This window comes from Coenobita brevimanus, chromosome 45, assembly GCF_032717465.1.
Source record: "Coenobita brevimanus isolate Jiangsu-jjx chromosome 45, ASM3271746v2, whole genome shotgun sequence".
In the NCBI taxonomy this organism is placed as follows: domain Eukaryota; kingdom Metazoa; phylum Arthropoda; class Malacostraca; order Decapoda; family Coenobitidae; genus Coenobita; species Coenobita brevimanus.
Genome location: NC_136998.1, coordinates 1503101 through 1528670, shown reverse-complemented (window position 1 = coordinate 1528670; position 25570 = coordinate 1503101). Strand labels below are relative to the sequence as shown.

Here is a 25570-nt window from a genome sequence, read left to right as displayed (position 1 = left end):
ACGAGCGTGTTCTACCTCACTCCCCCCCTCCTCCCTTATAGTAGAGTAAGTCGTTCTTTCTGTTGTTCAGAGCAGGATTGTCAACTCTTTGTCCCCATGGCTTCATTTGCGCGTCCTTCTTACAAGTTGTATTAAGCTCTGCCGGCCCCTATATAATGAGCTCAGTCTCTACATTAATTGCCACTTAGATCTACTCCTCATTTTGTTCACATCTCTGTCCTCCCCTGTACAGTTGTTATTATTGTGAGTGCTCAGGAAGTCTCCAACCATCTAGCAGCTGGGTAATTTGAGTGTAGCTGTTATTGCATTTTTTCTTGTACTGTGTAGCGTGGGGTGTTGGTTTTTGGGCCTAGTGGGGTTTTTGTGATTCATGTGTTTTGGGTGTCAGCCGTTAATAATAATATTTTGTATCTGTAATAATATATCTTGCATTCACTGAGTATTATCTGGTATTGTCATATTATCAAGGCTGACTTATATAAATTTACTCTTGCTAATTTCGTGTTAATAGAGGTTATTGCAGTTAACCATATATTTAACCTGTTTTTTGCCATTACATTATCCTTATGAGTCCTGAATGTTTTGTTTTTAGTTTGAGCATTAAACTTTAACTTGTAATTTTACCTAACTCTTTTGTTTTGAACCTGGAACTTTACGGGACAGTAGTGATTTTTAGTATTCTTGCTTAAAGTGTACATTATCTTTCTCTGTTCCGTAACATAAATTTGGCGACCTCTTATCAGGATATTCAGGATATTATCATAAGGATATTGCTTGATATTTTGTGACTGTGATTTATTCATGATGTCCACTATTACTACACTTGATGAAGCCAAAGATTTTTTGTCAAATGTGCAAACAGTGTGTGATGTAGAAAACAGAACAAAGAATGAACTTAAGCTTGTTGCTCAACAATTGGGAATTGCAGTTCACTCTCATCATTCTAAAGATCAAATTGTTGGCATGATTAATAAAAGCTTGTTTAATGTAACTCCTCCAAATGAGCAAACGCAGATTGAAATAGCTAAGTTACAGCTAGCTCTGCAGGAGGCTCGTGTTAAGGAAGCTGAGTTTCAGGCTCGTGCTAAGGAGGCTGAGTCTCAGGCTAAGGAGGCGGAGTCTCAGGCTTGTATTCAGGAGGCTGAATTTCAGGCAAATGCTCATATTCAGGAGGCACAGGCACAGGCTCAGGCACAAATTGAACTGGCTAGGATTCAGGCAGACCATGAGTATCGCATGAAACAAGGTGGAACTGGATCATCTAGCTCTGATGATTTTGATGTGGCTAAAAATGTTAAACTTGTCCCTTCTTTTAATGAATCTGATTTAACAAAGTATTTTCAGTTGTTTGAGAGGGTAGCTACAGGTTTTAATTGGCCCAAAGAGTATTGGCCAGTACTCCTTCAAACTGTTCTCACCGGTAAAGCTCAAGTAACTTATGCATCTTTGCCTCAGGATCAATCTGATAATTATGATGTAGTTAAGAGCTTGATTCTTAAGGCCTATGAGATTGTTCTTGAAGCCTATAGAGTAAAATTTAGGACAACTTATAAGCAAGATAAGCAATCCCATGTTGAGTATGCAAAAATCAAAGAAGATCTATTAGAGCAGTGGTTAAATTCTAAGAATGTGGATTCTGATTTTCACAAATTTAAGCAGATGATTTTTCTGGAGGACTTCAAAAGGTGTATTAATAATGATGTAAGCCTATATCTTGAAGAGAAAAGAATAGATAATTTGTCTGATGCTGCAGTTTTAGCTGATGAATATGTTCTCACTCAAAAGAGATATTCTAAAGAAAAAGGGAAAGCTGAGAGTAAGTACGTTGCCTCTACTCAGAGTACAGGTAACAGGAAAGAGAATAAAGATGATGTTTCTCAGGAAGTATATACCAGCTTCACCTCTAGATTTCAGAAAAGTAAATGTACTTATTGTAGTAAGCTTGGTCATACGAGGGGTGATTAGAAAGAAATGACAGTGAGTCCATAAACTTTTATTAGCATGAAGAACTATCAAACTATGACTCACATTCCTTCAAAGTACTCCCCTCCAACCTCTATGCAGCGTTCCATTCTCTTTCTCCACTTCATGAAGCAAGCGTGGTACTCTGAAGACGGTATACTTCGGAGTTCTGAATTGACGGTCCGTGCCAAGTCTTGGATGCGATGAAATTGCTTCCCAGCGATGGCAGATTTAATTTTTGGAAACAACCAAAAGTCACAGGGAGCCAGGTCAGGGGAGTAGGGTGGGTGGGGGAGCAGAGTAATACCTTGTTGTTCCAGGTACTGCATAGTGAGCCGAGCTTTGTGGGGTGCAGCATTGTCGTGGTGCAGCAAAAGGCGAGACCGACGGCGGGTTGGTGCGGTGTTGGCCTTGTGTTCCAAGACTTGTGGAAGGACCTGGTCTGTGTAGTATTGGGCTGTGATAGTGGACTTTTCAGGCATCACATCCACGCATATTGGTCCTTGAGAATTGAAAAAGATGGTGAAAAGGCGCTTCCGGCTGCGAAATCCTTCCTTCAAAATCTGAGGTCGAGGGTCTTCATTGCCCAACCACACCATGTTTGACTGCTTGTCACGGGTTGTGAAGAATGAAATCCAACACTCATCTCCAGTAGCAACATCTGAGAACCGTTTTGGACCATTTGGTTCAAATTCAGCAAGCCAGACACGACAAATCCTCACCCGTTCAGCCTTTTGCTCATCAGTCAACAAATGGGGTATCCATCGACAACACTTCTTCCTCAGGTGTAATTGTTCATGCACGATGTCATATGCACTCCCATAACTGATATCAAGCTCCAAGGCTAAGAACCTAAGAGTTACAGTTGGATCCTCGTCAGTGATGGACCGTGCACGGACAGTTGTTGCTTCGGTCACGGATGTCCGGGGCGTCCAGAGCGTTGTTCATCTTTCAATTCAGTTTTTCCTGCTGTGAAAGCACGAATCTAGCGGGAAACAGTTTCCAGGGAAGGAGTAGTGTCTGGATAAACTTGTAATAATTCCCCTCGAATCTCTGTTGCTTTCTTTCCCAGTTTCCACCTCGTAAAAATGTAGAACCTGCAGCCTTCTTTCGAGTAATCCATGTTTCTGGCCAGAGAGCAAAAACAAGAGTGAAGCATTCACTCACAACAATAAAACAAGAAAAGTCAGGCATACGGCGACAAGTTCAAACTCGTAAGGACAGGCAACTCTGCACTCTCCTTGCTCCCCTACCTCCCATCATTCAAGGTTTTCATGTTATAGCACGACCTGTCATTACTTTCTGATCACCCTTCGTACTACGGAGAAATGTTTCAGGAGACAGCGTGATGTGAACAAAAAGGAGTCTTTAAATATTCAGTCAATTGGTCTAGTGTCCACTCTTGAGAGTTCCCAGAATTCTTTCACTGAGTTAACTGAACCTGCTTTGAGGGGTAAATTAAATTCTCATGATGAAGCTCCTCTTTTGAGCAGTAACGTGGGTGACACTCTCAAGAGTTCATGTGCTAATTTCCTGTCTGATGGTTTTGTCAGTCCTCTGGACAGTAATGACGGGAAATCAGTTAAAATATATCGTGATACAGGTGCTTGCCAATCCCTCATGCTGACCAGTGTTCTAGGCTCTAATGTTAATTCCTCTGATGAAACTGTAATTTTACAAGGTGTAGGGAATAATTACTTCTCTGTCCCTCTGTGCAGAGTGAATTTAGAGTCTGGTTTTGTTAATGGTTCCATTATGGTTGGGTTGGTTGAGACACTCCCGATATCAGGTGTAACTTTCTTACTTGGAAATGATATTGGTGGAAGTCAAGTGTGTCCAGCTCCTCAGTTGTCTAGTAAGCCAGTGGTTGCGGCCCAGGATTGTGATGTCCCTGATGTGTTCCCTGCATGTGCTGTCACTAGGGCTAACTCTAAAGTTAGTGGTGACTTAGAGGATAATGATGATGATGATGTTATCCTAGCTGACACTTTTCTTGCTAATTTGGACCACTTACCAGATGAGGCAGTACCCCGTAGTGTTGATAATTTGTCTCGTCAAGAGTTGGTTGAGTTGCAGGTTGCTGACCCTGAGTTGAAAGGTCTAGCTAACTCTGCTTGCAGTGAGGAAGAGTCAGCTGGTGCTTCTACTTGTTATTATATAAAGTCAGGAGTACTTATGAGGAAGTGGAGACTCCCAACAGCATCAGCCGACTGTGAATGAGGGGTTGTACATCAAGTTCTCATCCCTCGTGTTTGTAGGCAGGATATCATTAGAGTGGCTCATGATTCCAGTTTGGTAGGACATCTTGGAGTGAGGAAGACTGTGGCACGCATTTTGAAACACTTCTACTGGCCAGGTATCTTCAGGGATGTTTCCTGGTATTGTAAGTCTTGTCACACCTGTCAAGTTGTGGGGAAGTGTAATCAGACCGAAAAGGTTGCACCTCTAGTTCCCATTCCTCCTTTTGAGGCGCCATTCACCCGTGTGTTGGTGGATATTGTGGGCCCTCTTCCTAAGACTTCTTCAGGATTTTCTTATGTGTTGACCCTGATTGATATGGCTACTCGTTATCCTGAAGCCATTCCACTTAGAAATATCTCAGCAAAGAACGTGGTTAAGGAAATGCTAGGGCTCTTCACAAAGTTTGGTCTGCCCAAGGAGGTACAGTCCGATTGGGGAAGTAATTTCATGTCAAATGTTTTCAAGCAGTCTCTGAAAGAGTTGGGCATCACCCAGATCACGTCTTCAGCTTACCATCCCCAGACCCAAGGAGCGTCGGAGAGATATCATCAAACACTCAAATCGATGCTCAAGAAATACTGTTTGGAACATCAGAAAGACTGGGATAAAGGTCTTCCATTTGTTGTATTTGCCGCAAGAGAATCTCCAAATGAATCACTGGGCTTCTCACCTTTTGAACTACTGTTTGGCCATGAAGTAAGAGGACCCCTTAAGCTACTCAAGGAATGCTGGCTGTCGGAGGAAGATGATGTCAACCTGCTGGAGTATGTGATGAAGTTCAAAGAACGGCTGTCCACTGCTTTACAGCTGGTGAGAGAGAATTTAGGAGCTGCTCAGGAGAAGATGAAAATTTGGTATGATAAGAAGTCCAGGTTACGCCACTTTCAGCTAGGAGATCAGGTTTTGATTCTGCTACCGGTGCATGGGCAACCTCTTCAAGCCAAGTTTAGTGGTCCTTATTTTGTGGAGAAGAAACTCAGTGATGTCAACTATGTCATCGCCACACAAGATCGTAGAAAGAACAAGCAACTTTGTCACATCAACTTGCTAAAGTTATATCACAGGCGGGACGAAAATAACCCAGTCTGCACTGTAGCTGTTCCACCCGAGTCTGCAAGTGAAGTTCTCCCATGCAGCATGAGCCTGAGTGATAGTTTGGGGAAGAATCCTGATATCATGAATGATCTCCAGACTAAGCTTTCTCATCTACCTCCCAAGGAAAGGCAGGAGTTTTCGGCATTACTGCAGGAGTACCCGCAAGTGTTCCGTGCCACTCCAGGAAGAACCACTGTGTTGATGCATGATGTCGATGTTGGAGACACAAAGCCAATTAAATTGCCTCCTTACCGTGTGAACCCAGTGAAAGTTCCTCTCATCCAGAAGGAGCTTGGCTACCTGTTGGACCACAAGATGATTGAGCCCTGTCAGAGCGAGTGGAGTTCTCCTGTCACTCTAGTCCCTAAGCCAGGTGGGTCACAGCGGCTTTGCATCGACTACAGACGTGTTAATCAGATAACCAAAACAGACACTTACCCTCTCCCTCGCGTGGAAGATTGCATAGACAAGATCGGAAAGGCTAGGTACATAAGTAAGTTTGATTTGTTAAAGGGATACTGGCAAGTACCTATGACTGAATGTGCTAGGGAGATCTCATGTTTTGTAACACTAGGAAAGACTTTTGCATGTTCTGTAATGCCATATGGTATGAAGAATGCACCAGCCACATTTCACAAGCTCATGAATGTTGTAACAGAGGGTTTGGCAGGGTGTGTTGTTTATATTGATGATGTATTAATCTTCAGTGACAACTGGAAAGATCACCTATGCCATGTCAGTAAATTTCTTGAGCGTTTGGTTCAGGCTAATCTTGTAGCCAATTTATCAAAGTGTGAGTTTGGTCAAGCTAAATTTCAGTTCCTTGGGTATGTAATTGGTGATGGACATGTTGCACCACCAGGAGTTAAGGTTCAGGTTATAAGTGATCTTCCCAGACCTAAAAGTAGGAAAGAGCTACAAAGATTTTTGGGAATGGTAGGTTATTACAGGAGATTTGTTCTTAACTTTTCAATTCTTGTTTCACCACTTACAGACCTACTGAAAAAGGGAGTTAAATTTGTCTGGACCGATAACTGTGAATCCTCTTTCAGCAAACTTAAAGCTATCCTATTAAGTCAGCCAGTGCTCGCTACTCCAAATTTTGGTAAGCCTTTTAAGATGGCTGTTGATGCAAGTGATACAGGAGCTGGGGCTGTTTTGCTGCAAGAGGATGATCAGGGTATTGAACACCCTGTATCTTATTACACTAAGAAGTTCACTCCACCTCAAAAGAACTACTCAACTATTGAGAAAGAGCTTTTAGCCTTGATTTTGGGTTTACAGCATTTTTCATTTTATTTGTGTTCTGGTTTTGACCCCATAGTCATTTATACCGATCATAACCCCCTGAAATTCCTTAGTAAGTTTAAAGATAAAAGTCAGAGATTGACAAGATGGAGTCTACTTCTTCAGGAGTATTCATTAGACATACAACATGTCAAGGGGAAAGAAAATGTTATTGCTGATTGCTTATCTAGACTTTAGACAGATTGTTTTAGAGTAATAAGAAATTTCCTTTGTAAATTTCTTTTACTTTGTGGGGAGGTGTTACATAGCCTATGATTTCATCATCCTTTGTGTAATTCTAACGTACAGTATGCTGCATGTTTGATCACGAACGTGTTCTACCTCACTTTCTCCCTCCTCCCTTATAGTAGAGTAAGTCGTTCTTTCTGTTGTTCAGAGCAGGATTGTCAACTCTTTGTCCCCATGGCTTCATTTGCGCGTCCTTCTTACAAGTTGTATCAAGCTCTGCCGGCCCCTATATAATGAGCTCAGTCTCTACATTAATTGCCACTTAGATCTACTCCTCATTTTGTTCACATCTCTGTCCTCCCCTGTACAGTTGTTATTATTGTGAGTGCTCAGAAAGTCTCCAACCATCTAGCAGCTGGGTAATTTGAGTGTAGCTGTTATTGCATTTTTTCTTGTACTGTGTAGCGTGAGGTGTTGGTTCTTGGGCCTAGTGGGGTTTTTGTGATTCATGTGTTTTGGGTGTTAGCCCTTAATAATAATATTTTGTATCTGTAATAATATATCTTGCATTCACTGAGTATTATCTGGTATTGTCATATTATCAGGGCTGACTTAGATAAATTTACTCTTGCTAATTTCGTGTTAATAGAGGCTATTGCAGTTAACCATATATTTAACCTGTATTTTGCCATTACATTATCCTTATGAGTCCTGAATGTTTTGTTGTTAGTTTGAGCATTAAACTTTAACTTGTAATTTTACCTAACTCTTTTGTTTTGAACCTGGAACTTTACGGGACAGTAGTGATTTTTAGTATTCTTACTGAAAGTGTACATTATCTTTCTCTGTTCCGTAACAATATATATATATATGGAGCCTCAGTGGTAAAGAGTGTATTTTCATACTGCGAAGAACGTGGGTTCGTGCCCCGCCAAGGTAATAAACTTTGGGAGCATTCTTCAGGCCACGCACTGCATTGACGGACAAAAGGGGTGCCGTGGTTGAACCAGTTTTGCATACTGTAAAGTATGCTTGCACCCAGTCGGCTTGCGTGGGCCGATTACACTTGGTTCACAGTCTACACACACATCCAAAGCCATTCCAACACAACAATTACACTTACAAGCACTTCTCACCCTACATACAATCTCTACCAGACAGCCTAAGCCACTTGGTAGAGATACATTGGCTGTATCGTCCCGACTTCGGTCGGAATAGGCCGGTCCTGCAGTGGACACTCAAACGGCTGATGAGATGAGATTTTATATATATATATATATATATATATATATATATATATATATATATATATATATATATATATATATATATATATATATATATATATATATATATATATATATATATACATGTATATTTATATACATATGTATATATATATATATATATATATATATATATATATATATATATATATATATATATATATATATATATATATATATATATATATATATATATATATATATATATATATATATATATATATATATATATATATATATATATATATATATATATATATATGTCTCGTATGAAGACAACAATTTGCATTTCCCCCTCGTCCACTGAAAAGGTTAGAGCGGATTGCAATAAACCCCATACACCCTCAAATGTGTCTAATATGTCTGTTTATCATTCATTTCTTTATTGCATCATCAGAAATGCAGGGGCTCGAGGCTAAGCTTCCGAATCTAAACATTTATGCCGATTGACCAGTAGCTCTCACTTGAGCTGTATTACATAGGCATTATACCACAAAAATTCCTTATATATAAACCCATATAATCCACAGCCAGCAGGAATGCGTTAACGCACTTCATCACAAGACGTCTGTCTGAAATGGGATCGAACTTTTCAAATAGCGCACCAACTAGCATGATTGTGACGGAAACGCTGTGTGGCTGCTACTTTGAGCTTTAATCTAACACATGCCGCATAACGCCACGTCACTTAGTCATCGAGATACACGCGCTTGAGTGAAAGTGTGTTCAGTCATTTTCGTCTATCTCTTCAATCGTCTGAAATCGGTGGATTTCATCTTTGGGAACAAACATATGTCCACAGGAGCTTAATCCGGAAAGTAGGAAGGATGGGAGACAATAGTCGTCTCGTTCTTCGCCAAAAAGTCATGGATAAAGAGTGACGCATGAGCAGGTGCCATGTCATGGTGCAGCATCCAGCTGTTGTTTGACAATGCCTCAGGTCTTTTCCTTCGCACTGCCTCCCTCAAACACTTCACGACGTCCACGTAAAACTCTTTATTGACTGTCTGACTATGTGGAACAAACACATGATGAACAACATTTTTCCACCAGAAAAAATAATTCTACATTACCTTCACAGCTGCAAGGCTTGGTGGATGAGTTTGAGAGAGTGTGTAAGAAACGGAATCTAAAGGTGAATGTCGGGAAGAGTAAAGTGATGGTCTTTGAGAGAGGTGAAGTCAGTGAATGTACAGCGAGGTTGGATGGTGAGGAATTGGAAAATGTGAGTACGTTTAAGTACTTGGGTAGTGTGATGAGTAAGGATGGAGGTTTGGAGGGTGAAGTGCTTGAAAGGGTACAGCAGGGAAGAAAGGTTGCTGATTCTTTGAAAGCAGTGATAAGAAACAGAGAAGTGAGCATGGAAGTGAAAAAGTTACTACATGACAGTATTGTGATACCAACTCTAACGTACGGAAGTGAAGCTTGGACGTTGTTGGAAGGACACAAGTCAAGAGTGAGAGCCGTGGAAATGAGTTATTTAAGAGGAGCCTGTGGAGTCACATGGAGGGACAGGCTGACGAATGAGGATATAAAGGAGCGTTGTGGTGTTGATGTGGATGTGATAGGAAGCGTTATGAGGAACACACTGAGGTGGTTTGGCCATGTGGAGAGGATGGAGGGTGAAAGACTGACGAAGAGAGTGTATGTGAGTGAGGTGGAGGGGGAAAGAGGGAGGGGGAGGCCGAGGATGAGATGGAGAGATGGGGTGGAGAGGTATATGAGAGAGGGGGGTGTGAGTTGGGAGCAGGGGAGTGAAATGGCGGGGGACAGGGCGACTTGGAGGCGATTTGTTTGTGGCCACCCCAAACGGGATTGAGGCGTCTGGCAATAGATAGATAGATAGACCTTCACAGTTGAGTTACTCACCTTTTTTTTTTTTTTTTTTTTTCGCAGTGATGATGTTCCACCCCACTGCAACGACTTGCCTTTTTGTTTCGACATCGTTGCCGCACACCGACGTTTCATCACCAGCTATGACATGTTAGAAAGTTTTCGTCAGCATTCAATCAAACAGCTCTGACTGACTGTGACAAGGTTCTCTTTCTGCTCCTCTGTCAGCAGACGAGGCACATATTTGGCAAAAATTTTGTGGCAACAAGATGCACCTTTAGTTTTTCGGTTAAAATTGTGTGACACGAACTTTTACAGATGCCTGTTTCTTTGGACACTTCACGGACAGTCACGGATCACAGTACACACTTTCTCATCATGATCGTTGCCTCTTGACACGGAAGGCCGTCCAGATTTGGGATCATCTTCTGTGGAAGTTCTTCCCGACTTCAGGAGGTGGAACCACTTGTGACATTACATACCGCTCAAGCAACCCTTCCAATAAGCCTGTTGCAACATTTGAAAGAATCCATAAACGTTTTTCCTTTTTTTAAATTTTAATAACAGACCAGAGGAAGGAAAAACAAAGAAATAAAAAAAAATACGTACACCAGAATATACACTAGGTGTCCTCCATTCTTTAAAAAATCTGTTACAGTTTGACTTGAACAGCCGTAGGTTGAAGTTTGGGGGAGAAAGATGCAGTTTGGGGAATAAGGGAATTCTGACAGGCAGAAGTTCTGCAATATGGCAGTGAGACAGTTCAAGCGTGACCGCTACCAGATGCCTGTGTAGCAAGGGGTAAAGCATGGTGAGGTTGCACAATGGATGCAACTTCGTCTGAGTATTTGCCATAAAATTATCTGTAAAATAATGCAAGGGAGGCAACATTCCTTCTTATTTGTAGGGGAGGTAGTTCATTTGTAATAGGGTTATTAATGATTCTAACAACTTTGTTCTGAATTTTGTCTAGATGTTTTAGTGCAACCTCTCCACCTCCGTTCCACAAGGGTGAGCAATATTCCAGCTGAGGGTGCACGTGACTCTTGTAAATTACAGTTAACTGCTCGTCAATGAAGAAGTTATGGACTCTGTACAATAATCCAAATTACTTTTAAGCGGTTTGAGCAATTGGTTTAACATGAGAAGTCCAGCTGTGGGCACTGTTAAGTGAAACACCGAGAATTTCGATTCTTTTAGGAATATTAGTAACACTTAAGGTAATATGGGAATCAGGCAGTATCTGCCTCTTAGTAAATTTTGTATACAGTATTTGGTTTTCCTAGCATTAAATGAGACAATATTATTCTGTCTCCACTGAGTGACTTTAGATGAGTCTTGATGTATGAAGATTGCTGTAGTGAGTTGTGAGTTGGAGAGTTTACACTTTGTGAATGAGTGTTTAAGTGTTAATGAACTCTGATGTGTTGAGTCATCTGCATATGAATGGATGGTATTATAGGTGACAGATAAGGGATCATTAATATGAATTAAGAATAGGATTGGAACCAGAACTGAACCTCGTGGCACGCCAGCATTAATCGAGTGGAAATTGGAATATAGATCATCTATTTTTACTCTTATCTTTCTGAATGAAGTCACAGAATACAAGGTGAGGTTGGATGGTGAGGATATGGAGAACGTGAGTGGATTCAAGTACTTGGGTAGTGTAATGAGCAAGGATGGAACCTTGGGGGATGAAGTGCGTGAAAGGGTACAGCAGGGAAGGAAGGTTGTTGGTTCAATGAAAGCAGTGATGAGAAATAGGGAGGTGAGTATGGAAATTAAGAAGTCACTGCATGATAGTATTGTGATCCCTACCCTGACGTATGGAAGCGAGGCATGGACCTTGCAAGAGGGGAACAAGTCAAGAGTGAGAGCAGGTAAAATGAGCTACTTGAGAGGAGCATGTGGAGTGACATGGAGGGACAGGTTGACGAATGAAGAAGTGAAACAACGTTGTGGGGTGGATGTGGATGTAGTTGAGAAGATTAGGAGAAATACACTGAGATGGTTTGGACATGTGGAGAGAATGGAGAACGAAAGACTGACTAAGAGGGTGTATGAAGGTGAGTTGCAGGGAGGGAGAGGGAGGGGAAGACCGATGATGAGGTGGAGGGATGGAGTTGAGAGGTATATGAGGGAGGGGGGAGTGAGTTGGGGGAGGGTAGTCAAATGGTGGGTGACAGAGCGACTTGGAGGCTTTTTGTCTGCTGCCACCCTTTGCGGGATTAGGGCGTCGGGCTATAGATAGATAGATAGATCTTCCTGTTCCTGAGATATTTGGAAATCGGAAGAACAAAAGATGATAGACCAGTCTGAATAGCAGGGAACGATGCCACCCTCTATAAAAAAACTTGAGAAATATCAAAGGTTACTGTATGAGTTTCTCCATGTTGGTCAATTGACTGATGGATGGTATGAGTCAGGAAACTCAGTATATCAACAGTGGATCTTTAGTGGCGAAAACCACACTGTCTATCACTAATAAAGTTGTTGGATTCAAGATATTTAACTATGAACGGTACTTATTAATTATAATCTCAAATATTTTACTAAGAGATGATGTGAGAGCAATTGGTCTGTAATCAGAGGCGTCAGAGGAACTTTCTTCGGTAGCAGGTAGATATTGGCTTCCTTCCAAGAATTATGGAGTCTGAAACATAACTTAACGCAAACACGTTGCCCTTCAAGACCCTTCATTTTCCAACTTAATCGCCTCGTGCACTACACACACATTCACAGAAGCGTGTATACACGCCTCATCAGCATTACATGAGTGGCGTGATGTGGCTTGCGCTATACTACACCTCAAAGTCGCCGCCACGCAGACCTCCCGTTGCGACCTCGCTACACCGACTAGTTGGTACACTATTTAAAAGGTTCGGTTTCTTTTTGGACAAAACTCGTATAGTTATCATCCACCGTAACAAACTGTCTCCTGAACTACAAGAAACGATTTGGCATCACACTCAGTTCAGAGTCACCTGAAGATAGCTCTACATCAAATAAAGTGAAGGCGAGCATCCCCCTCATGTTGTAATAAACAAAACTCATAGAAACCTCCTAGGCCATTAAGAATGCGGTCCATTACTGTGACCTTAAATAAACTCAACTCAGAGCACAAAATGGAATATATGACCCATTGCCATTGAGGGAAGCAATTACAGCAAATCAGTGCGTCATATGGCCATAGTATTAAACCTGAAGGGGTAAACTTGTGTGCACGTCCACAGTTTATGATGGCCATTTTTTAAAACATAAGAGTAATCTTACAACTGAGCATGCCTTGGAGTGTTTAGTGCAAGCTGAACAGATCTGATGTGCATGCTTTTTCCGATAATTACTGCCAGAATACGGAGGCTTCCAGTAATCTTTGCCCCTTCTACGGTGGAAAATATTAATCCAGGAAGTAGAGGACCACGTTCACACAAGCATCACATCACCCGTAATGGTGGGCAATGCTACCTTACCTGCTTCCTTGCATGACTCTTTCCTTTCTTTATCCGTTCCAATCTTTACATGCAATGTTAAACAAGGATCAACAATTTACACATCCTTCACAGAAACGTGCAGCAAGAGGGCGTTGAAAAGGGAGTAGCCTCTGCAAGTAACGTTAAAGATACATGTGGAAGAGGTGGAGAACTAAAAAGATGTATATATTACTTGAGACTGATGGTCGAGAAAAAAGGTGTCGACATTGGAGTATGGAAAAGTAATAATTTGATGAAGATAAGCTGCAGGTAACAAATGGTGCATCTCTTCATGTAGCTTGGCTGTTGGTGGAACAAATACTCCTGAATTGCTGTGAAACCGACTCAGTCAAGTATACCTAATTTGCGAGTGTTTTGTGGCATGTGGTGTGCATCTTAGAATACTGAAGGTTTGAATTATGAATGAATGAATACACATATGCTAATTCACTGCTGCCGTTCAGGGATATATATTTTACGTTATTCATGATACAGGTTCACTGATGATGATGGTGATGATGATGATGATGATGATGACTTCCGTACTCTCCTGCGCTGCCTCTCATGCCTAACCTGCACTATATGCCTGGCCTGCCTCACATTTCTCGCCTTCCTCACATGTCCGGCCTGCCTTACATGCCTCACCTGCCTTACATGCCTGGCCTGCCTTACATATCCGGCTTGCCTCACATGCCTGGCCTGGCTCACCTGCTCAACCCTGGCCATAACCCGAAGCAGATTGAGGCCTGCCAGCTTCTTCAGGTCCTGCAGAGACCAGGTGGCATCTCGGAGCAGTTCAGCGAACAGTTGTGGGTAACAGGTGACGTCAGGCAGCTCCTTTGGAGTACTGGACAGAAAACATTAAGGATATTATTTACGTGAAAATAAAGCTATATCGTTCATTTTTGCCCTTGACTTGCAAATGTCCGCGTGCTCAGTAAGCAGGAAAAAAGTGGATCACAAGTTTTACACACTACATCAACCAAGATTAAATGTGATGCTGGGGAAAATCAAAAGCACAAAAAAAGACGCAGTTAGTCTGATAAAAGAATGAAAATATAGTTGGCCAAGAAAACGAAAAAATATATATATATTGTTTGCAGGTGATAATTTGCTATGGACAGCATGCCTTAAGGTAAGAAAAAAATATAAATGTAGAGTGAAGCAGTAGGTAGATGGAAACATAAATATTCTTTTCACACAAGAATAGACGAAGACAGGCAGAATGAAGGTAAAAAGAAATGGCAGAGTCTCCAGGCAGGTCAATAAAGAACTGGAAGCTGAAATGCTTACTAAATATCCGGGACAGAAAGAAGGGAAATACAAATCTTTCCTAAAGCCTTTTATGATACATGATTACCATCCACAATAAGTAATGCCTATAAAAGCTTACTTGCTGTCCATGAATGTAATTTCCCATTTCCTCTCCGTTTTATAATATCAGTTGTGCGGAAACAGTTGAGGAATTACAAATCACACTCTTTTCATAAAGCAAGGATTGCCTGTATCTACTGGAATTAATTGTCTGGAAATTCTGAAAGAAATGACTGCACGGATTTTCAGCATCTTATCATTTACGAGACTTAATTTCTTAGTTTTATTTATTATTTGTGTGTGTTTGTGCATGTCTTTGTCACCATGTTCATTCATCTGGGTACTAGTATCCATCAGGCTAGTGTTAGTATGGTAGTTTAATACAAAGTCATGTGAGTAAAGTGACTATTTTAATCTTTGTATTCTTTTTATCAATTGAATTACTAGCTAAATAAAATTATCCCAGGATTACTGCTCCGAAACATTCACGATAACTTGTGTTATGGAACATTTCTTTGTTTTGTGTGTTACAGGAAACATTGGCCTGTCACTCACTGTAGTCACCAGAAAATAATGCTTCATCAAGTAAGGGGATGGGTGCCCTCAGTGCACAGTGACTGGCATAAGGAAATGGGCTTTATTTACTTACGAGTGCTAAAATCTGCTCAGGAATCCCCCCTTCCCACCCGTGTATATCCAAAGAAAAGTGGAGGGGGGACGAAACGAGCTACACCCAGCTTCTCACCCCCCAGCCCCTACCGTTTTCCCAAATTCCCAGCCGCCATTGTTAGTTGAAAGTTAAATCATACGTTGCCCCCACTCTTACTCACATTGTTATCACAAACTTAAAGCATGAAGTATGTGCAGATATGTGTAAAAAGTTATTTTTAACACTTATTAATGCACTGCAGGAAAGAAATATTAAAAGAAAAAATACTATTACCAACGGCCTACCCGGCTGCTGTAAGTGTCGCGCGCGCGCGCGCACACACACGCACACACACACACACACACACACACACACACACACACACACACACACACACACACACGCGCACACACACACACACACACACACACACACACACACACACACACACACACACACACACACACACACACACACACACACACACACACACACACACACACTAAGGGTGAATCTCGCGCAACAGTATAGGGTATCACATAAGGCATCACACGATTTATGTCAACAGTAAATAAAATAGTCGCAGGGCTTAAGGGTTAATTACTTATGAACACTCAAGCTGCTGATAGATTCCTGCCTGGTACAGTAGACGCTGTGGTAACCTCACGTACCTGTTGATGCCGTCGTAGCCAGCTCCTAGGCCTACGTAGTCCACCCCCGCCATGGTTCGAATGTGGTTGATGTGCGCTGCAGGGAGACACAGGGTGAAATGAGGTACAGATGCCGTGTAAAAATGATTTATTTCATTACCATAAACAATTGGATAGTGCGCAGTGAATTTCTTACTCAGAGATGTACTGTGCACCCAACACCCAACAAACTTTTCACAGTACTACAAAAAAAAAAAAAATGCTTCCTGACTGATTTATAAAGTACATAAACATGCATTCACGGTCATTAAAAACCTCCAGTCAACCGCCAGTCTTCTTGGGCCATCATGAGACATCCACACCTCTGAAACTATCCTACGTAGAGACAGGAGTGCAGCTGGTAAAATTACGATGCAACTCTCACTCTGCATTGCTTCATTACTAACACAATTTACAGCTAAATAAAAGGAAATCCATTATAACCACACTGCAGACCCCCTCGCCCCCTCCCACACCATAATACACTTATTCACCTCGTGCAACTCACTCTCAAAATACACGTTATGTATTAATGTAATTTCTGCTAAATATTTTATGGTAATGGCTGACATATGTGTCCGGTTTCCCATGGTCCATTGGGTTTATGCATAAGTTAGCCTGGAGCCGCAACAAGTATTACATGCTGAATGAACACTAGGTAAAATTAACAGAAGGTTTCTAACATCTCAGGTTCAATTGTGCTGCAAAAGTCCGTAAGAATAAAGAAGAAAAGAGGTCACTGCAATGCAAGACCTGCTATGAGTTCACTTTATTTATGAGGATGATGCATTATAGTTTCTTCTTACTCTGAAAAGATGAATTTATTTAACCAAGGAGAAAGTTTTCAAAATCCTTTCAATTGGATCTACCTAAGCTAAATATAATCAAGTGACAGCAGTAAGGTAAGAGATAAAGATCTCATACTGAAGGGCATAAGGATACTAGACTCGTTCATGTGATGCTGTAACTATGAAAGTTACATAGTTACATTAGGCTGCTAGAGCCATAATAGGCTGCTCCTGTTTTTAAAATTTAGAGAATACAGTATATATATTGGCTTGAATGAAGGTCAAGAGACGCGGGAAGAGGCTGTATTCTTTGTCCCATACCCGTCCTGCAAACACATCTCATAGTTAAGACAAAGAAGTTGTTTTTTTATTAGGACAAAGACATGGAATGATCCTGCTCTCTCTTTTTCTTGTGCCTCCTAAAGGGTAAATCACAGTTACAACAAGTCACTGATGGTAAATTTGTTTGTGAACCTCAGCCAGGGCAGGTACGGCAGTTCATACTCTCTGCTCCCTACCTGTTTCATAATCATTGTCGTCCACCAGTCTATCTGTTTCCCAGTATGTCCCTCTCTCAACCAATACATCCTTTGCCTGTCTGTCTGTCTCCTCTTATCTGTCTATCACCTGTCGCCACATCACAGAGTAGCGCCTCTTTCAAGGACACACAACCCTCACATGCAGTAAATACCTTTGCATCTAATTTCTTCAGACTGTTCTCGGCCTCTCCTTCACCTCCAAACCAGCCGGCTAACAGTCCAGTTAAAATAAACAATGCTGTATATTTTCTAGGCAACTGTAATCCACATTAACATCAGAACCTCAAACACCTTCATCAGAATGACTTCGTTTAAATGAGGAAACCACCAGACATTTTTTCCAACCTTAGATCTTCCTATAATGAAATGGTAAATTAATTGTATGTATTTCGAAAAGTCTGAAGTAAGCTGAAAATAATCATTGAAAGATAGTACTAAGAAAAAGACGCACCGTACTCAAGAGGATAAACAAATGCTATTTTGCTAACAAAATATGCTTACGCTGAAGTTTAAGGTGATTTATGGACACCGTTATTTCTGTTTTTATAGGGATGACACCTTTTTTAAAACTTACGCTTGCAACCACCAAACAGTTTATGCAGGATTAAGGGACCTGCCGTAGTGAATTATAAGAATGGGTTAAACTTTAACCATCTTCCACAAGACTAAACCCACTGAGATGTCCTGAAAACAACCCCGCTAACTATCAAAACACCAATCCGTAAAGAGACTTTCTCTGCGTGTATTTAATACAGGCGGTGAATAACAGCGTTAAATTAGTGACATGTGAAGTTGTGTAGTAGACAAGAGGACTGCTAAGCCTCAGAGAATGAGCAGTTTACTCGTACTTAATGCATGCTCAGTCCAGTCATCATTATTTATATGCAGTATTTATTGTTTTCATATCTGTGAGAACGCGTATTCATCTGTTCTGACGCTGTCCTTAAGAAGCTAGCAAAAGAATCTATTTACATATGTCATGTTAATTCCCACACTCAACCGTTTTACCACTACCTCTTCAACTGGCGCTTCACAGCACTAGTTTCACGACCAGCAAGGCAACAGATAATGTGACACGGCGGTGAGAGTATGCAGTATGTGCCCCATCAAGTTATCTCGACCCAACCTCTCATCTTTCATCTTTAACTTGCACAAGTTTCAGCTTTAATCCTCTCTCTCTCTCTCTCTCTCTCTCTCTCTCTCTGTTAGTAATCTCTCCTGGTTATCTCCCTCCTTATTTCCCCTCCTCCCTTCGTATTATCCTTCTCTGACTTACGGTTTTCTCTCCCCTCTTCGCCATTTCGTTTGTCCTGGTTTTCTGCCTCTCCCTGTTTCCCTTCCTTTCTCTTGCTGTTTTCATTCCAGCCTTCTTCACCTTTCTGAATGTTTTCTTTCACCCCGTTTCTGTTTTCATTTTTTTCCGTTTTCATTCCCTCCTGCCCTGGTTTATTTTTTCCTTCCTAATTTTGTTTTATCCCTCATTGTTTTGGTAACCTCTCTTCCTGTTTTCTTCCTCTTCCTCGCTTCTTTCTTTCTCTTCCTCCCTTTTTTCCCCTTTTTACAGTTATGTTTCTGTCTCCCCGTGTTTTCATTCTCTCTCTCGCTGCTATCTCACTCTCTCTCCCTCCCTCCATGTTTTGCCTCCCAAATTTCATTATTTGTCTCCCTCCAGTTTTGTCTCTCTCCTTGTTTTCTGTCTTTCTTCTCCTTCGTGTTTCTCACCCTTGCTGTTTTCTTTCTCTGTTCGGTTTTTGATGCCACGTTCTATTTCCCTGTTATATGATCTTTGTTTTCCACTTACGCTCCTTCCTTGTGCACTACTTGTCTGTTCCACATTGTCTTTTTTCATAATTACTTAACTAATGTCTTCTTCTGTGCTTTGGAAGCCTTTTTAGAAATCTACTACCAGAATCTACCCCAGGCTGAGTAAAAGTAGTCTGGAGGTAACAAGGAAAATTAGAAAAATACGTCACTGTAAAGGCGGAGAGAAGGGACACTAAAAATTTCCAGGCCGATATCCTTTCTGACTGAAGCAAATAGTCACTTGGTAGTAAAGATGAATTACAACACTCACAAGGCTAAACGTTTAGCCCTGTCAGAATTATATTTTCCACTCCAGCAGTTATCTTTCCCCCGCTTTACCAACTTTTCTCTCCCAGTTTCCTCCGTGTGTGTTTCTTTCCTCTCTCACCGCCCTGCTTCACAGATAACATTTTCTTTTCCGGGAACGCTTGATCCTTTCAAAATTCTCCACATCCTATTTTTTTTCTTTTCTTATTTTTAAGCTTCCCCTCAGATAGTTCCATGTTTCTTCATTCTCTTCCTGCTTCACTTCCTTGTTTCTTAAACAGCCATCGTTTTGTATTTGGGTGGCTTGTACACCAACTACAGTAATTATCGGCACTCAATGCTTCGATACTCTTTGTAACCAGCACCGGCTCAGAAGCCGTGAGTACACAGTAAGAGTTGGTACACCTGATCCCCCCCCCCCTTCAATTTGTTCGCCCCTCCATTTCCCCCAACTCTCACTATCTCTCTCTCTCCCTTCAGATTATATATTCCTTCGTATCTTCATGTCGTATATAACGAATCATTCAGAGCAATGGACATTATGCTCGAAGAAAGATCTCAAAACAGCAAGCATTAACCACTAGATATTATAGAAACCAATGTGCTGTTTGTCCGCTTGGCACCCATCGTATCTGAGGTTGCCACCTTTAGATTATCTCATAGGTTATGATTCAACGACAACCACCATTAGCATTTTAAGTATGGGTTGATAAATTATAGGCCTATAGGCCAGTCGAGCAGGGCAGTACTCCCAAGGTGGATGAAAAGCTGATGACAGGGAGAGCTGAAGCCCCCATTTCGTCAGCCCTCCGGATTAGTTCCCGACCATCCCCCTTTGCTGAACTTTTTCAGTGTCTCAGTAACACAGAGAGTAGGCCAGCATGCTCTCCAATACAAGTTTCTCTAACTATCAACACCAAACTACATGCACAGTACACACTACACTTCCTTTTCCAAAAAAAAAAAAAAAAAAATCATGGCAGCTCAACACGTGGCCTCGGAGTCCCCAGGGGGGGGGACCATAAATGCCCCCACCTTCCGCCTCCACCTTCCGCCCCTCTCCCGGTGACGACTCGAGCTGCCTGGAACCACTGTCTGGCTCTCATCTTCTTCATTTCTGCAACATTCGCGGCCTTTCCTCTAACTTTCGCTCTGTTGAGCACCACCTCTCCTTCTCTAAACCTCGCCTTCTTTTTCTGAGACACAGCTATCTGAGGCAACTGACAGCAAACCCTTCTCTGTATCCTCCTACTTTCTCTATACTCATTTCAAAGCCAAAGGTGGCTGTTGTGTATATATACGCAACGACTTATCTTGCTCTCGTGTTCCTGAACTCGATTCTTCTAAATTCTCTACACTCTGGCTTCGGCTCTCCTGTCATTCTCTGACTAAATATATCTGTGCTGTTTACTAATCTCCTAAGTCTACTGACTATCAAAAATTCTTTGACTATCTTACTTCTACGATGGAACACATTCTATCCATTTCTCCTTTCTCTGAAATCTCCATTCTAGGAGATTTCAATGTTCACCACCACTTTTGGCTCTCCTCTCCTTTCACTGATCCACCTGGTGAACAAGCCTACACCTTTTCTATCCTTTATGACCTAGAGCAGCTTGTACAACACCCTACCCGTATCCCTGACCGCCTTGGAGAGAGCTCCAACATACTTGACCTCTTCCTTACAACTAATCTTTCTGCTTACACTGTTAATCTTTTCTCTCCATTGGGCTCCTCCAATCACAACCGTATCACCTTAACCTGTTCTATCACTCTGGTATGGCCTGCGGACCCCCCAAAGAAACGTCTTCTGTGGCACTTTGAAGCTGTGGATTGGGAGGCCTTCAGGCAGTACTTCTTTGATTTTCCCTGGAATGATCATTGCTTCCATGGCCGGGAGCCATCTGAGTGTGCCTTGCGCATTACGGAGGTTATTCTCTTGGGCATGGAAGCATACATTCCTTTCACATATCCTTTGACTAATGCAAGAAAGCCTTTCTTTAATCACGCTTGTTCTAATGCTGTCCGCAACAAGGAGAGGGCCTATAAAAGGTACCGGAGCCAACTCACCCTTGAATCACATCTTTTATACGTTTCTGCCTGGAATCATGCTAAGTCTGTTCTTCGTTCAGCTAAAAATAATTTCATCTGTACTAAATGCTCTCAACTCTCCAACTTGAATTCTTCCCGCTCCTTCTTGCACCTTGCTAAAAACCTTTCTAACAACTTTACCTCATCATCCTTCCCAACTCTTTTCTACTCTCATGGCTCTGTAGCTATTTCTTCTACTGATAAAGCAGATCTCTTCACTCAGACTTTCTCCTCCAATTCCACCTAAGACGATTCCGGTGCTGTTCCTCCATCACTTCCCCCCTCTGACTTCCTCATGGCTGACATCAAAATTTTTTCAGCTGATGTATTTTCTGTCATCACAGACCTCATTACTAATAAGGCATATGGGCCTGATGGAATCCCTCCTGTTGTTCACAAGAACAGTGCTTCCGTGCTTACACCCTGCCTAGGCAAACTCTTTCACCTTTGTCTATCAACTTGTATCTTTCCTTCTTGCTCGAAGTTTGCTCTCATTCAGCCAGTTCCAAAGAAGGGTGACAATTCCCAACCCTCTAACTATCGTCCAATTGCCTTAACATCCTGTATCTCAAAAGTTTTCGAGTCAATTCTTAACAGAAAAATTTTAAAGCATCTTTCCTATCACAACCTTCTTTCTGATCGTCAGTATGGGTTCCGTCAGGGACGCTCCACTGGCGGTCTTCTCACCTACCTTTCAGACTCCTAGTCATCCTCCTTTCGGGGCTTTGGCGAAAGCTTTGCCATTACACTTGACATCTCAAAGGCTTTCGATCGAATCTTGCATAAATCTTTAATTTCCAAACTGCCCTCTTATGGTTTATATCCTTCTATCTGTGCCTTCATCCCTAGCTTCCTTTCTGGTCATTCTATAGTTGCTGTTGTAGACGGCCATCGTTCTTCTCCAAAATCTATTAACAGTGGTGTTCCTCAGGACTCTGTCCTCTTACCAACTCTCTTCCTTTTATTCATCAGTGACCTTCTAGGCAGTACATCTAACCCTATCCACTCATAAACTGATGACTCCACCCTTCACCTTTCCATTCGGTTCCCGCAACGTCCATCTCAGCAGTTACTTCAGCAAACAAGGGATGAGGCTATGGCACACCTAATGTCTGACTTGGCTCGTATCTCTGACTGAGGTAAAAATAATCTGGTTGTTTTTAATGCATCAAAGACTCAGTTTTTACACCTATCAACCCGGCAAAATCTTTCATAGGTATACCCACTAATGTTTAATAATATTCAGCTTAATCCTGCATCATCCTTGAATGCTTGGGGTTTCATTTCCTCGGGACTTATCTTGGAAAGATCATATTACATCTCTTGTACAATCTGCTTCCAAGAGATTAGGTGTGCGAAGCCGACTTCTTTCCTTCTTTACCCCTGCACAATTGTTGACTCTATACAGGAGTTTTATCCGTCCCTGTTTGGAGTACAACTCTCATGTGTGGGGAGGCTCCCCACATAAATCTTTTCTCAATAGGGTGGAGTCAAAGGCTTTTCGTCTCATTAACTCTCCTCCTCTTACTGACTCCCTTCAACCTCTGTCTCTTCGTCGCACTGTTGCATCTTTATCTTTTGTCTATCGCAACTTCAATGGTCACTGCTCCTCTGAACTGTCTGCATGCATTCCTCCACCTCTACGACGGGCGCGTAGCACCCGTCTAGCAGCAAACTCTCATCCCTTTTCTGTCCAACTCTGTAATGCAAGAGTTAACCGTTACTCCCAGTCCTTCATTTATGCAACAGGTCAACTCTGGACCTGTCTCTCTCTGTCTGTATTTCCTGCTTCCTATGATCTCCAGGCTTTCAAACGCAGTGTGTCCAGGCATCTTGAAATGATCGGATCTTGAATTTGGCTCTCTCTTGTATATTGTTTTTCTCTTGGAAGGAATAATAATTGCGGGCTCGCGGCCTTTGCTTCCATGTTCCTAAAAAAAAAAAAAAAAAAAAAAAAAACTGTCCAGTAAATACAACACCCCATGAACAACTGATGTAGAGTATATACAGTATGTATCGTAACATTGCTATAATATTAACCACATTAGTGAGATGTGCAAGTAGTAGAGCATGGATTATGAAACTAAGAATGGTGTATCATCAGTTTGACGAAGGTGATAACAACGTCGCGGAGGGGATGGCCGGTAAGTATATGCGTTCACTAAGGATAGGCTTTTGCCTCAGACGGTTGTCGATTTGCATATAATGTGAGGAGTGTGTTGCCTACGAAACTGCTTCAGCATGGACAATTTGAGCAACAAATAAGCAGTAGGAGTTTTAATGCTGAGTATGACTCTGATCTACGTTACACATCAATATCCTCGTTTAAAATTTTTATGGAAACTGTGTTGATAATCAAACTGTCTTTATAACGTAAAAGGCAATGAAAATTAATAAACACAAATTGCTTAGTACATGGTGCTACGGAGCCTCCGATACCAGTATGAATCTGGACCTAAGGCTCAGTAGTTCAGGGTTACCATCCAGGCACGTAAACTCAGAGTTTACTTTCAGATCTCTCGTCCCCTGTGTTAGATTTTATCATGCTAAATGAGTGCCGATAATTTCTTTAGTGGGTGCACGTCTCAAAATCTTCTACATTTTCTTCTCAAGGTCACCTGTCCTTTTGTATATTCTTTCTGTTTCACGGTCTTCCCCATTCACGAGAGTTTTCCCTCAATATCTCTCTCCATTTTAGTCTTTCCTCTCTGCTCTCTGTCATTCCCAGTTCCTTCGTGCCATGTCCTGTCAATTCCAATTTAGTTTCCATCTTTCCCAAATAATTATTTTCAGAACTGACAGACCACCATATCTTCACTATCCCACCTCCGTTTTTTTTTTTTAATTCAGTTATTGCTTTGCAACAAGGTATCTCCCTCAAAACGGGTGCACAGTATGAACAAATTAAGATGAAACAAAATTGGTCTACTCTGTACTCACTCCATTTTAGCCTCTTCTCTCTGGTGTCTCTTTATAATGCCGTGTGTTTTCTTCTTGATTTATATTCTACTTGTGACAGTTTCCTGTTTCCTGAAATTGCCAGTTTATTTTCAGTTGTTTGCTCGTATAATATAGAACTCTCTCTCTCTCTCTCTCTCTCTCTCTCTCTCTCTCTCTCTCTCTCTCTAATAAAGGCGAGTGTTTGTTTGTTTGTTACTTATAAACTCGGCTCCCTTAGGGTCTACCCCCACATATGATGCATACTCTGAATCAGCATGATCCAGGGAGTGTTTTGGTATATAATTTATTAGGATTAATTGTATGTTGAAAAGTTACATTAGCTATATTGGCCTAAGGCCCAATCAACCCTCCGCAGGAGCTAGCCGAAATCGGCTAATTATATATATATATATATATATATATATATATATATATATATATATATATATATATATATACTGGCGACTGACTGGTTGCTTGGAAAGCGCAGGCGAATAAGGAATATCAACACCAGTGCTTGTAGGAACATCTTTAATGGTGACGTTTCGCAATATCTCATTGCATCATCAGACCTAGAGGTAATAATTTATTTTAGCTATGGTAAAAATATTTATGTCTTTGATCAAACTGCATTGAAAATAACTTAGAAATATTCTAAGGCAAATAGATATCCTACTTATGCCATCAAAAAATAAAAACATTCATACACTAAAATGCACAAACCAGTGTAGTAAAAGCAAGAACATTCAGGTAAAATTTCAAGATAAGAATACATTCAAACCTTTAAAAACACAGCAGTTGAACAGATGAACTATTGTCACCAATAGTGGGTTTGTAGAGGTGTGTATAAAGTGTCTCCATGATGGGGAGGTCAGAGCTGTACTGGCTTCAAGCAAGGACTGTGAAGGAGGTTCGCTTGACAGGGTGATCGTGTGTGTGTGTGTGTTGTCTGATGGCACTAAAGGGTGGTTTAGTGACTGGTTTGCCTGTTCGAGCTGATGTACTTAAGTGTTCGTGTATGCGTGTTTTTAGATGTCTCTGTTTTCCCGATATATGACGCCTGGCAGCTATCACACGTATATCTGTAAACAACAGAGGACTCTAGATGTATGGGTACTTTATCT

The 25570-nt window shown here is 41.4% G+C and overlaps 1 protein-coding gene across 1 annotated transcript in view; it reads right to left on the bottom strand.

The window, feature by feature from the left end:
- Nucleotides 1-25570, bottom strand: part of LOC145398384 (dipeptidase 2-like) — a 94932-nt gene that overhangs the window by 5746 nt on the left and 63616 nt on the right. The window contains exons 8-9 of the mRNA XM_080271261.1: nucleotides 16001-16076; nucleotides 14075-14213 (exon numbers count right to left, since the gene is read on the bottom strand). Of these exons, the coding sequence (XP_080127387.1) occupies nucleotides 14075-14213; nucleotides 16001-16076 (215 nt within the window). The remainder of the gene's footprint in view (nucleotides 1-14074; nucleotides 14214-16000; nucleotides 16077-25570) is intronic.